Raw genomic sequence first — 15,217 nt, forward strand, 5'->3', positions numbered from 1 at the left:
TTCTTATTTCAAAACTATTTTTCTTCTACCTTTGGGATTGATAAATACGAAAAACCCGATTTGATCAAGGTGCTTGCAATGTTAGAAATTGCTAAAAGTAAAGCTCTATAAAATGCAATTCTTCTATCATTTTCACGAAAGTTAGTCGAAGACAGTCTAAATTTGATAACTTCAGCTCTAAGGATATTATATCTAACCGTTAGTGCTCAAATAAAAGTCTTAGCTATTAACCTTACAGGCCTTTGAATTGAAATGTTTTCTAAAGCCAATGTTATGGCTATAAATCGTTGTTGTTTATAAACAACTTCATCAAGAAGGGGTTCAGAGGGAGCGTGCTTTGCAACAAGGTTACCTTATACGCGGTGTATTTTGGGTTACAGATTTTTCTATCCTAAAAAACAATGGCACCAAGGTTAAAACAACGAAACAAAAAAAGTTCAATTTCTTTTTTTTACACATCAGTTGACCGTTTTGCAGTTTAATGACAAAATGTTTGTTTGAATTAGAGTGCACTATTCCACCCCTGCCGAGATCGACCGAATATGTTCACACCAACAAACCTAAACGTTGGTTGTGCATTACTCCGTAGTAGCAACTATAGCAACCTCACAGGGGAAGTGTGAACCCGAAAATGTTACCATGACTATTTGGCATCTGATTTGCATGTTAAACAACAAAATAGGTCAGCCTAATGGATCCAATATTGACGGAATACTAATCCGTGAGTAAACACGTGTTGCTATAGATGCCGGCTTGCTATGATGCTGCGTTTCGCCTTCCAGTTAGAATTTCCCTCTGCTAATGCCTAGCACGATCCGAGGAAATAGGTCACCGTACTGTTGTTAGACAGCGGAGCTCTCCGGCAAACGTTCGATTGTAAATTGGCCAACGCTCAAATGCGATTAAGAGGAATTGGTGAGAAAGTACGATAACAAGTTCTTGGAAGCTGTATCGTCGTGGGGGTCACGTAACATTTTGTAGATTGGTAATAATTTCGCTTATGTATCATGAATCATGTTTCACTTCCTGGATAAATAACGTAAAATGTGGGATAATTTTGCCCGCCCAAAATATTTATTGCTGCAATAAAATGTTGATCTTACCTTGCAAATATTTCACAAATTTATATCGGTCACGGCACCTAGTGGCTGGGGAGGGCTAAAAAGAACACACTTAATGGTCTAACAAGAATGCTTCGTAACTGACGCAGAAGCAGGCAAATTTCGAAAAGTTTTAAAGTTGCCCTAACAACATCGTCCATGGTTTGCCATCCTTTTTAAACCGGGCTTCAATGCACTTACAGTGACGTAGCATTCTGTTTGACCCTTTGCAACTTTTCGATATCCAAATGGAAGACATTCTTTCAAATTCCACCACGTCAAACAATGGGCGCAACGTTTCGTCTCGTTTATTAGGAACGTGATCACATAGACCTGCAAATCAGGCGTAGCCTACTATAGTATTCTAAAGTTGAAGCGCTTTCGACATATACGTTTAAGTTAAGCATTGCTGCTTCTTCCACATTACACACGACTATGGTATTAAGTATAAAAATGCATCTACCGATAGAAGACTACATTGTCCAAATTATCACTTTATAAATATATTTGGCTAATTTTCGGCACGTGGTACCTTTACACTAAAACATTACAACACTTCATCCGCTGGGACAGTTTCGCTTAGGAGCTGCGCTGGGAAGTCATCTTCTCCCAGCATAATTCCATCGTGCTGCGCTGCAGCCTCCAGCAGTGGCAGTTTCACATGTCTACACTCGATCGAACCTCTCCTTCGGTATCTGGTACCGAGCCCACCATCCACGTCGACGGAGGAGGACCCATTGATCTTCTGAGGGTTCGTTTTACCCGTCATCGGTTTGATCGATTCGGACCCAGTGTCCATTGTCGTTGTCATCGTTGTTGCGTTGTTGTTGGAATGACTACTCGGATCTTTGACGTTTGTTTGCTGCTTGTTGTGAATACCACTGCTGTACTCCTTTAGTCAGACTTTCTCCTCACCGGGAACGTGAGGACCACAGCGAACAAACTGCAAGCGGACCGGCTGGCATTAGAGGGTATTTGAGTTTTGCTTTAGGTGTTAGTGTTATATCATTTAGAGCAATTTAGTAGCAAGGTAGACGAAACACAGCCACGGGATTCACAGGGAAAGGGGGTGAATAGTAGTAGAGCATATCATTGAACGGTAAGGGGATGACATGAATTAATTGAGACTAGATATTGTTGAAAATCTATATAAATTTTATGAAAATGACGATACAAAACACGATCCACTGTATAATGCGCGACAAAGGTTAAACTTGAACTGACCGATCTAAACTAGCAAACACTTTCGATTGGTAACTAGGATATTATTATTATTATAAAAGGTTAAAACAGGTTTTTACTCATTTATCGAATGAAACATAACCTACCATTTAGATGCGTACAAATCTATTTCCGTGTTTTTATTTCTGGAAGTCTTGAATACATGGTCGTAGTACTCAGATTTTGATGTACAGCTTTAAAATGAAGTGGTTTCCTGTGACAAGCAGGAAAGAATTTTACTTTTACATATCTAATTATATGTTAAAGTATACAAAATATGCGCATATTCTAATTTCTAAACTAATCGATGTGGCAGGGATATAACTATATCTACGGATTATAAAATGTATTTCTTATTGAATGATACTTAAATCTATTAATTTGTGATAATATATCTCATTAAAGAACAGAATTGCACTTTTTGTGAACTGCATGACTCAATAGCAATTTTTTCCATAGCGTTTCATTGCGAAATGTTGAACCTAGCCATTGATTCGTAGTTTTGATCAAATGTCAATATATTAGTACATGAAGCTGTGAAATTTACATCTCAAAATATTGAGATTTGATAGAAATATGGGATATGAAGAACAACATTTTGCTTCGCTTTTCTTTTACTCCTGAGCATCCCAAGCAGCACTTGCAACATGTAATGGCCGCGGTTTATTGCATAACCATGAACTTTTGGTTGCTAAATCAGTTGCAATATGTTTGATGCATACTTCTTTTCGACGAATTATGTCGCAGAGACTGCTAGTCAACAAACGGTACTGCTCGAGATAGATTGAGAAAATAGTAAATAGTAACATTTAAAATTAGTGTTATGCCAGAAAATATAGCAAATGAACGTTTCTCAAGGAGCAGTAGCTTAGCCAGAAATTTGGTTGCTTTGATGAAAATCGTTGATTTTTGGAAAATGCAAAAATTTTATTTGAGTTTGATAAATTATTGAAAATTCAGAACCATAAGTAGTTTAACAGATGCCATTCCAGTCTACAAAAAAGCAGAATCAACAAGTAATAATTTCCAAACATCTATAGATTATTTTCTTGTGTAATAGAACGAACTCTTCAAAAGTAGTAAGAGACTTGGTGCCTTCAGCAAAGTTGTTGATAATGTTATTATAATTTTTTTGAAGATATGAAGGCTACATGAATGCAGCAAAGCGTGAAATTTTACGAAATTACGCAATTCAATTCAACACTCAACAATACACCATTAATGGCACCTAACTTGAAATATATTGAAATAAAATCCTATTCTGACCAGCTAGAGACAGACTATAAACGTATAACTTTCCGAAATGTTATTTTAGTTATTAATCATATTGAGTATTTGTCTCAACTCTACGCAATCTCAAACAATACCTGCTCAGCAAATGTTGAAATGCATGCAAGTTTTCAGTAAGCAAGTTTATATTTTAAAAACAATTAACCTATTAAAACATAGCTTCCTCTTCGAAAAATTGTCCCTAATCCATATTTGAGGGATTTCATGAGAAACCGGCTGACCACAAAATATGACCATCGTCGATTCGAACGAAACTGTGAAGTTGAGTTCGGTTTATCAATGTCCTTGATTTTCTCTGACAATTGCATTGATTTGATACAAGTGCAATTTTTTAAAAAGGCGTAGACATTTCTAATTGCATTGATTTCAAAAATTTTTTGTTTATGCAGCAAAACTTTCTGAGAACGAGTAACAGGGAATGAATATTTCTGTATGAAAAAAATATGCACTGAAAAAAATGTTGTGTCATTTTTCATAAAAACAAAAATTTGTGTTAAAAATTTAAATTGCTAAAAACCCATATTTTCTATTCTTTAATATTTTTCCAACAGAAACCTAAAGAGAACAGGAACATTTTGAATGTAATTGTATGATGGAGAACTTATCGGTAAAAAGCAAATCCGACCGTTGGGTAATCCCAACCCCCCTCTGTTATCGAAAATCGGAAGAACTACGCTAACTAATATCAATGTTGTCGTGTAGAGCATCGAAAATAATCATAATGGTGGCATGACAGCATATTATTAGTGTATATTGAGATGCTCAAACGACAATTAGTGTGTTTTTACAAATTTTGATTAAATTTTTGTGCATCAATGACTGCAGGATATTTCTGATTGATAAAGTGATTGCATAAATGCAATCATGCAATCACTCTGAAAATCGCCTACCTAATCCCGGCCCGGAGGGCCGATTGTCGTATGCCATTCGGCTCAGTTCGTTAAGATCCGAAAATATCTGTGTGTATGTATGTGTGTGCGTATGTGTGTATGTGGAAAAAAATATCACCTCTGTTTCTCAGAGATGGCTGAACCGATTTGCAATAAATTTAGTCTCAAATGAAAGGTACAACCTTGCCATCGGCTGCTATTGATTTTTTTCTTAATTGGACTTTCGGTTCCGGAGTTACGAGTGCGGCCATACGGTAAATTTCCATATAAACTCAACTGTAAATTTCTCAAAGGAGGAGTAAAGGGAAATTTCAAAATCGAATTTGTATTTTTGATGCTAAATGCCTTTAAAGTGCATGAAACGTCGAGATTTGATGTAATCCCGAAAAGAAATTTTTGGCGTAAATTATCTTTTTTGGACTTTGACACATAAAATAAGTTAGCCGAAAGACAACATTGAGTTAATGCTAATTAAGCTAATTAAATATTATATATTTTTGTTTCTATTAGAGGCGGATCCAGAATAAAATATCCTAGTGGGTCTGAATGTTTAATTTCGAAATGAACACATTACGTAATACGCAATAACCTCATTTAATAAAAACCAGTGAAAAATTTGGTTTGAAATGATTTCGAGTTTAAAACCACTTCAAAATTGAAACTAGTTTTAAATTTCTTAACAAGTTGAAAGAGTCCGGCAGGGTCCGGACGCCTCGGATCTTCCTCCTTGATCCGCCGCTGGTTTCAAGCGATGACCCTTTTTTATTTAAGAGGTTTGCGGTGATCACGATTGAAGACCAATAGATCATCTAAAATCCCAAAATTCAAAAAAATCCGTTAGCATATGAGTTTTCCTCGTATATTAACGATTAGTTGAATAAATAATATATTTTTTTCCTTTATTCGAGAACGTTTTTAGTAAAAAATCGCTGTTTTAAGCTCTAAAAATTGTATTAAAATTTATGAATAAAAAAGGAATCGTTGAAGTACGAGAAAAAATAATTACGATCAATTGAAAAAAAAAATTAAGAAAACTGATTGAGTAGTTTTTCGGCAATCGTGATCACGGAAAAACCATTTTTAGTAAGACATTTCGAGATAATCGAGTTTAAAATTTCAAATTACTATTGCTCTTGGGAAAACATTCTCAAGGAGTTGTACTTTCAGATAAAGTAATTAAAAAATTGATTTTATAAAAAAAGAAAAAGGTTTAACTCCTTAATAAAAATATGCTTAGTTGCTAAATTCGACAATATCTTCTCACAAAATGAGTTTTATTGGATTCTGAGATGATTATGACCAAGATGCTTAGAGTTCTAAGAAGATTCGTCTTTGCCAGTAACTAGGTGAGGAGTGAGGTTAGCGTGCAGAAGACTGCCGGGAAGAAAAATGACAGCGAACAACTTTGTTTACCCACTGAAATCCAAGCAAGCCAATGGAAAGAACTAGTAAACAATGTTATTAGCTGTCGATTCTAAAACCAACATGACTGACCTGCGTTTTTGAAGATCGTATCACCTGAGAATAAAAACTCATTGATTATGACTTTCATTGGTTTAGTTTTCTATAGAAATACACTGAAGAAAAAAATTCAGTTTGGACAAGGAAAAGTTTTTTTTCAAATAACTTTTTTTCCTTGAAAGTGCCCAATTTGAATTTTTGACGGTAGGTAGGGAACATAATTATATATCTTCGAACGAAATTTCATCCAAATCAAAAATGGGGTTCTTTTGTAAATCGACTTTAAATTTTTAAAATCGTTTTTTTACAGTGTAGGAGTCAATGAAGAATTTTTTCAATATTTTCATTCGAAAATTTTACTAATTTTGTGAAAACCACTCCGACAACATTTTTTTTGTAGGATTTGTCATTTTTAGACTATAGCTATTTGAAAAAAAATGGTAAAAAATGTTTGGCCCTTTCCAAAAGACAGTCTAGATCATTTTTGGAAAAACAAAGTATGCAAAGTTGCTTTTTGTGACAAAGTCTTCATGTTCAGAAAGTTTCATTAAAATCTGAGAGGGTGCTGCCACCTCTGAATACGAATTGGCGCGAAATTCGTCACACAGCTCCCCGCCCCAAAAAAACCACTAACCGATTTTTCTGTAAATGTATAATATCTATAAATTTGTGTGCGTCGATTGTGATTTATAACGAATTTTCGTGTGTATGCTGACAAAGGTTTATCAAAAAAATGTTCTAGAATTATACAATATTGTTGGGTGTTGACGTAAGTGCTAATATCCTATATGCAATTTTTGGTCTTGGTCGGAAATCACAACCAATAAACAAACAAATAAAAATTAATGACGACAAAGTCCCAATGTAGTTCCGAACACTTGTTTATCTTTCAAGAGCGGATCCAGAAAAAAAATTCGTAGAGGGTGCGAAATAGAAAATATTCTCATGAAGTTAAAAAATTTCGGGGGGGGGGGTCCGGACCCCCAGGTCACTCCCCCTGGATCCGCCACTGTTATCTTTAAAAATTTATGACGCCGATTGTTGTGGTGATTGGATGCGAACTGTTTGGTTTCGCATTTTTCTCTACAATTTATGTGTTTTTTTTTCTTTTGTGTGAGCAGTTTTTGATTTCTATGTGAAGATCGACAGCCGTAGAATATCTGATGTGTCGATATTTGCTTGCTACGCTAAGCAAGAATCGCTTAAAAATTGGCATTGATAAACCCAAGCGAGGTGAGAAAGGTGTACACTGAGAAACAAAAATATAAATAAAATTTACATCAGAAGAAAGGAGAGGTAGATATAAAAGTATGCTATCGATGCATAAATGAATTTCTGCGTGTAGAGTGATGTGGACAGACGTGGGCCACAGGTTGGAGTGGGCCACCCGAATAACTGTAAGACTAGTGACGTCTCTGTCAAACCGCGAACATCAGTTATCGTATTTTTATACTAGCTCATTTTTTATAAATATTCAGACGTTATAAACCTATTCTCGCACTGTCAAGAGAAACGTGCTGAGAATTTCGGCAAGAAAGTTTTCGCGATCATACGCTTTAATGCGAATCACCATCGCATTTTAACGAGAAAAACTAAGGTAAATATTCAATATGTTAGTGAAACGTATAATTTACGAAATGCAAAGTAATTTTTGTCTATTATTCACATTGTGTTTCTGTCCGATCCATATGCAAAAAACGGCGCTTGTAGATAGAAGTGGGCCACTTTTTGTGGACAGACATGGGCCACTTGAGTAATACAGTTTTTTGCGCAGTAAAATTTTTGATGAACTGTGCAAATGTGTTATTTATTTATTTTTATCCTTTCAGCCACCATGCCTCCAAAAAAAAAAAAAGAAATCCCTAAAAAAGAGGTTAATTATTGCTGTTAATGGACAATCACCGATCGCACGTCACTGTTGAAGTTATCGATATAGCTCTTGAACATGGTATCACCATTCTGACATTGCCTCATCATTGCAGCCATCGGCTTCAACCCTTGGACGTTGGTGTGTTTGGACCGGTCAAAAGATCTTACTATATTCAATGCGACGCATGGTCCAAAAATCATATTGGTATCCCGCTGGAAATCCAACATGTACCTAAAATTGTTGCCATTGCCCTACGTAACAGTCTCAGTAACCGAAACATCAGTGTTGGTTTTGAGAAAACCGCAATTTACCCATTCAATCCAGAAATTTTTGACGAGGACCAATTCCTGGTCGCAACTCTCAGCGGGGAGTACCAAGTTTTTGTAAATCAGGTTGTTCAGAAGGACGACGAACTCCAACAACTTGTCGTTAGAGTTGAAGGAGAGTCTGATGCGCGAGTAGAGTCTACAACATCTACTTCAACATCCACATCAACTGCGTCTACATCAGCGACACGTTCAACATTGGACATTATGGGACCGCTTAGTTACGTCACACCAAAGCAGAAATCTAACCGTGGCAGCAAACCGCTGAGAAGCAGCATAATTACATCCCCTGAAAATCGAGAGATCGTAGAAGAAGCTGCACTGTGTCGAAAAGCGCGGATACCAATAAAGGTCTCAAAAAGGCCAATACCTCACAAACAGCCTTAAAAAGGCAAGAAAAGAAAGGCGTCGGTTTCTTCGGACGAAGACGTTGATTTTTGCATGATTTGCAACAAATTAATGCCGGCAAAGCTGACTAGAAAGAACTCTATCGAGTGCGATATCTGCGACCGACCCTTCCACGTAATTATGACCAACCGCACCACTTTCACGTGCGTCTATTGCGAGTAGGATCAGTGCTTCAAGACTTAAAATGTTTTTTTTTCACTTTTTCGCAACAGTTATTAATTTTTCTGCATTACTCATTTTTTCAGATAATAAACTAACGATATTACTAAAGTGAATGTATTTTTTTTTCAATTTTTAACCCTCTTTTAGCATCAACTAATTTTTGTTTCACGAATTGGACAACGGATTCGTGTTCAGCGCCTTTAAAAACCCCCAGGATAAGAATTCACATCAATCAGATCATTTCTTCAAATAAAAATTTAGGTGGCCCACTTCTCCCTACAATTTCGGAAAACGCGGAAAATGCACTTTTTTGCAAATGAAAATAAATTTTTTTGGAAACTTAATTTCACAAATCTGCTTTAACGAGAATTTGCGTCTTAGAATATTCTCGCAATCAAAAAAAAAAAAAAAAGACAGAAAAATTTTAATTTTTCACTATTTTACAATCAAAAATAAAAACGTGGCCCACTTCTGTCTACAGCACTCTACTGTTTGGACGCGAGTGAGATTATGCTACAGCTTCCATTTCTCGGTAGTTTACAGCTTCCCGGGATTCGGAAATAATATTTTCCCGGGAAATGCTAGAATCCTGGATGTACAGGAAAAACATAAAAAAAATCAATAGTTCTCTTGAAAATTAAAGAATTTATTGAAAAGATTTCAAAACCGATTGGATTTGTGTAGGGGAGACCGGGGCTAGTTGGCGGCGTTTTGAGTTTTTATTTTTTATCGTTTTGATTTAAGCAGATCTTGCAAAATATAACACGTTCCATAAAAGGTAAGACTGTTGGAAACATATCTGAATTTTGCTAAAGTGTTTGTTGCATTTGCTTTGTTCAATAGATAAAAATATATAAAGGTATGTATGGGGTGTTGGCGGAACGTCAGAAAACGAGCAATCAAATGGAAATACAATTACTTCAGGCATTCTTACAGAACATGATGAGTGTTTTTTCAATTAAAGTGTAATTAATGGTTAATATACCCAAGATTTGTCATCAGTCTCGATAAACCGGCGTTTTGACTTCGACGCAAATATTATTTTTATTATTTTTTTCATATTTTCAAAATTCTTCAGGAGAAGTAAATGTAACCTGCATTGAACAGATACATATAAAACAGATTCTTTTGATTTGGAGTGAACTCCAGAAATAAAAATAATTGATGACAATTTTTGCACTTTGAATAGTGCATCACCTGTTCATCGACTTCAAGGCGGCATACGACAGTATCGACCACGTAGAGCTATGGAAAATCATGGACGAAAACAGCTTTCCCGGGATGCTGACTCGACTGATCAAAGCAACGATGGACGGTGTACAAAACAGCGTAAGGATTTCGGGTGAACTTTCCAGTCCATTCGAATCTCGACGAGGAGTGAGACAAGATGATGAACTCTCGTGTGAATCCGGCGAATTTATATGCTTCGCGGACGACATCGATATTATTGCCCGAACATTTGGAACGGTGGCAGACGTGTACACCCGCCTGAAACGCGAAGCAGCGAAGGTCGGACTGGTGGTAAATGCGCCCAAAACAAAGTACATGCTGGTAGACGGAACCGAAAACGACAGGATCTGGCTAGGAAACAGCGTTACGATCGACGGGGATACCTTCGAGGTAGTGGAGGATTTTGTCTACCTAGTGTCCTTATTAACGGCTGACAACGTGAGCCGTGAAATCCGAAGACGCATCATCAGTGGAAGTCGGGCCTACTATGGGCTCCAGAAGAAACTGCGGTCAAGAAAGATTCACCCCCGCACCAAATGCACCATGCACAAAACGCTTATAAGACCGGTGGTTCTCTACGGGCACGAGACTTGGACCATGCTCGCGGAGGACATGCAAGCGCTAGGAGTTTCGAGCGACGGGTGCTAAGGACGATCTTCGGCGGTGTGCAGGAGAATGGTGTGTGGCGGCGAAGGATGAACCACGAGCTCGCTGCACTCTGGCTGGCTAACACAGGATCCAAAAGGTGGCCAAAACTGGAAGGATGCGGTGGGCAGGGCATGTTGCAAGAATGCCGGACAACAATCCTGCAAAGATGGTGTTCGCTAATGATCCGGTTGGTACAAGAAGGCGAGGAGTGCAGAGAGCACGATGGGCGGACCAGGTGGAACGTGATTTGGCGAGTGTTGGGCGTAACCAACGTTGGAGAGCTGCAGCTACGAATCAAGTATTGTGGAGGCAAATTGTTGATTCTGGGTTATCATGAAATTGATGTTGAACTAATTAAATGAATATCTCGTCTTGTGTATGTATAATACAACTGAAAAAAAATTCTTAGTTTCACTCTAAAAGGAATTCAATGTGTAATTCCCTAATTTTTGAGAAATTTAAATTGTAAATGAATAAACTTGGCACCTCTAAGCTAATGCAAACGTGCCTCATCAAAAATAAAATGCCAAAGTCCTCTGGTATATATTTATATTAGCTACCATTCATACTAATAAATATTATACTTAATTTGGATTTTATTGACATCACAATTTTAAACACGCTGCCAATTCAAAAGCTATTTAAAAGAGCTAATTTTGGAAAAGTTATCCTACAAAGATGAGATTTTCTACATATCCTAATAGAATATTTACTCATTCACTCAACAAATGCAAGATAAAGCATCTCCAAATTTATGGAAGGTTGATAAAATCGAGATCAAAAAGTACATAAAACCGGTAGCTTGGGACAAAACTGTAAAAAATTACGAAAAAAATGTTTACCTATCGAAATATTTTCCCCGAAAGTATTTGAAAAAAAAATTGAAGCACCTTGTTTCCCAGGTATCCCGAATCCCAGCAGTAAAAAACACAATATTACGGGATTCGGGAGCCCCTCCCAAGGAATACAAGAATCCCGCAGTTCTCGGGAAATAATTTCCCGGGATCGAATCTACACATGACGCTTTAATGCAGTGTCTATACGAGAGCAGTCCAAGAGGATAACGATAGTGTTCTCCTACTGCAGGTGTGGTTTGGCATTGCACTTGAAATTTACGAAATATCGACAAGAATGGGCTTAACGCGATGGAAACAAATCGTGGCTTGAAATCCTTGTGCAATAGAGTGGCTCGCGGTTGTATGGGAAAACTTCAAAATGATATAAACTAGCGGGCACAGCACTTTTTAGTTCCTTTTGTGATACCAAAAACCTGGGCAAAATTTGGTAGCGGTTGGTTGCTTTCCGGGTTAGCGCATTGGGTTCAAAGTTTGCATGGGATTTTATATGGGGAAATCAATTATTTTGCTTTTACGTTAATACAGATATCTATTTCACTCAGTATTAAAAACCGGTTATTTAAAACTATAGTTCAAACCTTGGTTAACAACTTTGTCGAAGACGGTAACTATCTACGAGTATTCAAAAAATAGTTATAACGATTTTTAAACTTCTGGTTCAATCCAAATGCAGAAATTTATTATTATTTCCAACACTGCCAGTGCACGACATCGGCATTTACAACTTAAATAAATGAAAATATATTTGTCGCCGAGATTTGGTACCTTCGAAATGTTCAGAATGAATTGCTGAATAACATAGACGTAGTCAGAAAATGAAAGGAATAAGGGGCGGGGGGGGGGGGCTTGTGTACTCCCTAGTTCGCTTTTCAAATTGTTTTGTATAAGGGACCACTTCAATGGAAAGCATACGTTGGTAGCGAAAATATTCTAGTAACACTGTTGGTTGCTTTAATAGTTTTGACAAGACATGCCAAGCAAAAATCTAGCGTTTTATTTGAAAAGTTCACCTTTTGCAGTTTGTTATATAATGTATAGCAACGAACATGGTTTGCAAAAAGAGAATAAAACCTCAATAGACAGAGAGTACAGCGTCGCTAGCACTGATCGAAGAATTATTTAGTGTCATTAGTAATTTTTCCGGGAACAAACAAATCAATGAAATAGTTAACGGTATATTGTAGCGAGATAGATGCTTCAACCAATGAATGCATAGGGACAAATGACACCTTTTTTTTTTTTTTTTTTTTTTATTTCGATTATAGAGGTTTTAACCTTGAGGTCATTCGCCTCTTCGGGTTAGAAAAATCTCTTATGAAAAATTTCTAACCCTATGTGCGGGGTCGGGACTTGAACCCAGGTGCGCTGCGTACAAGGCAATCGATTTACCAACTACGCTACACCCACCCCTTAAATGACACCTTATTTTTTTTAAGAAATGTAATCTCTATTTTATAACTACTTTGACACCAATTTCTAACTTTATATTTTTCTACCCTTAAGAAATAAAAGAAAATTACAAAACTAGTTCACGCCACATAACACATGGCGTTACACTCGAATATTTGGTATAATTATTGTCGCTGCGTGCCGAATATGTTTCGTTTTGTTTATTCTCGTACGTAATTTAAGAACCACTGGTTTGTATTAACTACATCGACTAAAAGAGCCGAGAATTGAACAATGTTTATGATGTCAGGAGATTAGTCAAGATTTTCGTAATTTCTAAGTATATTGTCGTGATATTTGTTCATGAGTATAATATCTCATTTTTCTAGCAGAGTAATGTGATTCTAGTTCATGCTTTTTGGAGCTTAGATACGAATTTAATAACTCCTTTGCGTGTTATCGTGATCTTTTTGTTGAGTTTGCTATCAGATTTTTGAAGAGGAATATGAACGGGATCAAGAAAACGCAATCGATCAGCGATATTTTATAGTTTTGTGAACTAATTCATTATTACGAATTTTGAATCTAATGTATTTTTGGCGCTCAGCGTAGTATTCAATGAATCTTATTAAATAAAGAATAAAGTTTGGGATCCTAATAGTTTTCTTATATCTTCCGGTCGCACCTATGACTGGTTGGATACAATTATGTAATTTTTCATGAAACAGCTCGTGAAATGAAATTATATGTATGAAACATATGTCAAATTTGGCAAAATAGTCCACGTGAAATATTCAAGGGTATTTGCAGAATTGCATGAAAGTAAAAATAATCTTCAAAATTTGCTAACTTATTCACAAGCATGCAAGCACAAGATCACGGATCCATGAATAATACTGGGTTCTGTGAAATCGTTTATCCGAAATTGTCAATATCATGCATAAAACTATATATTTTATTAACTTTATCAAGAAAGTGAAAACGCATTTTCTGATTTTGTGAATTATTTTACGAATACGAATGGTGAATCGTGACTAACATACACGATATCATGAATCAGTTTACAAGGCATGAATGGAACCATGAATATTGTTTCGAGTTTAGTTCAAACCACTGAAGTGCAATGATCACAGAATCGATGTTTTCTTAGGTAATGTTCAGTAAAGTTTAATTGACATTTAACTACTGATTCTGTGTAAAGTATTTATAACACGTATTGGTGCATCTATGTACACCACGACTTTCTGGTCCCCTGTTCATGTAGATACTGTTATTTATCTGCAACACCACGTATACACGCTCGAAACTACAGCTTGAGATTTTCGCGATAGTGAAATTTACTATTTTACACGGAGTAGCAAGCACTCAGCTAAATGCATGTATTCAAAAAGGGCCTCAAAACTGGTTCTAGATTCCTCGAAACTGGCCAATATGGCTCCAAATAAAATCAGAGTGTTTACATATTAGATTAGGTTACGATCATGTTACAATGTCACCTTCGAGACGTTGGAAAAACATGAATATGGCTAAAACTCATGAACAGGTGGGGTCTTCAGTGTAAATCCGAGACCAGATTCCTGAGGCATTGATAACTGACATCCAAGCTTTCAATGTGTGCAAGAAATATATCTGTCGTTTTTAAATGACATCAGTAAGTATCTACATACTCGAGCAAATTTTTATGGGTTCAAGCACCATTTTACCCCATTAAAGTACCATGAATATGGTCCGTGCCAAATTTCAGAACCATGAAATGGGCTCGAAAACCAATGAATAAACTCAAATATGATTTTTATATGTGATCTTCCGAACCATGCTGATGGTGTTTTCATGGGTTGAATCAATTTCAAGCACTATCCAAACACCATGCAATGGGGGTGAATTTGGACCATGAGCATGGGAGAATTATGGGCTTTTCGTTTTCTCGGGTACCGCTAACCGGCGCTATGACCGGCTAGCAGACTTTCAGCAATCGGTGTACGGACCTTCTCAACAAACAATCTAGTTATATAATGGTTCGAACAGGTCTTGTTCAGCTTATTCCCTTGTTATAAAAGCGCGTTCAGCTAACGATGTTTGCTGGATTATGTGCAAACATGGATACAAAGGTTATTCACGTACATATACAAAATTGAGTGATAGGGTGACATGTAACGAATTTTTATTCAACTGCTTACAGGCTATCCAGAAAAAATATTCTTGCTTCTATACCTGTACTTTATGTATGAGGTGACTAATAAGTATAACTTTTGCAACATGACTAAAATTTTTATCATAAACAGATGCTTGATATCGGTGGAACATTTTAACAACTAGAGCCCACTGAAAGCTCGTTGTAATAGTTACAATACCCTAGTAACAGTTG

The 15,217-nt window shown here is 36.6% G+C and overlaps 1 protein-coding gene across 7 annotated transcripts in view; it reads right to left on the reverse strand.

Moving 5' to 3' along the window:
• Window positions 1-1,392: 1,392 nt before the first annotated feature.
• The window catches only part of LOC131683786 (calcitonin gene-related peptide type 1 receptor), a 282,470-nt gene continuing 268,645 nt past the window's right edge, over window positions 1,393-15,217 (reverse strand). For 4 of the 7 annotated variants that reach the window (XM_058966083.1, XM_058966082.1, XM_058966080.1 and 1 more), the window contains one exon: window positions 1,393-2,058. In XM_058966083.1, coding sequence (XP_058822066.1) covers window positions 1,999-2,058 — 60 coding nt within the window. In that variant the 3' untranslated portion in view covers window positions 1,393-1,998. Of the gene's footprint in view, window positions 2,059-2,428; window positions 2,536-15,217 lie in introns of all 7 variants that reach the window. The other 3 variants (XM_058966087.1, XM_058966088.1, XM_058966086.1) reach the window with 3 other exon arrangements.

Source organism: Topomyia yanbarensis, chromosome 2, assembly GCF_030247195.1.
Source record: "Topomyia yanbarensis strain Yona2022 chromosome 2, ASM3024719v1, whole genome shotgun sequence".
Taxonomy (NCBI): domain Eukaryota; kingdom Metazoa; phylum Arthropoda; class Insecta; order Diptera; family Culicidae; genus Topomyia; species Topomyia yanbarensis.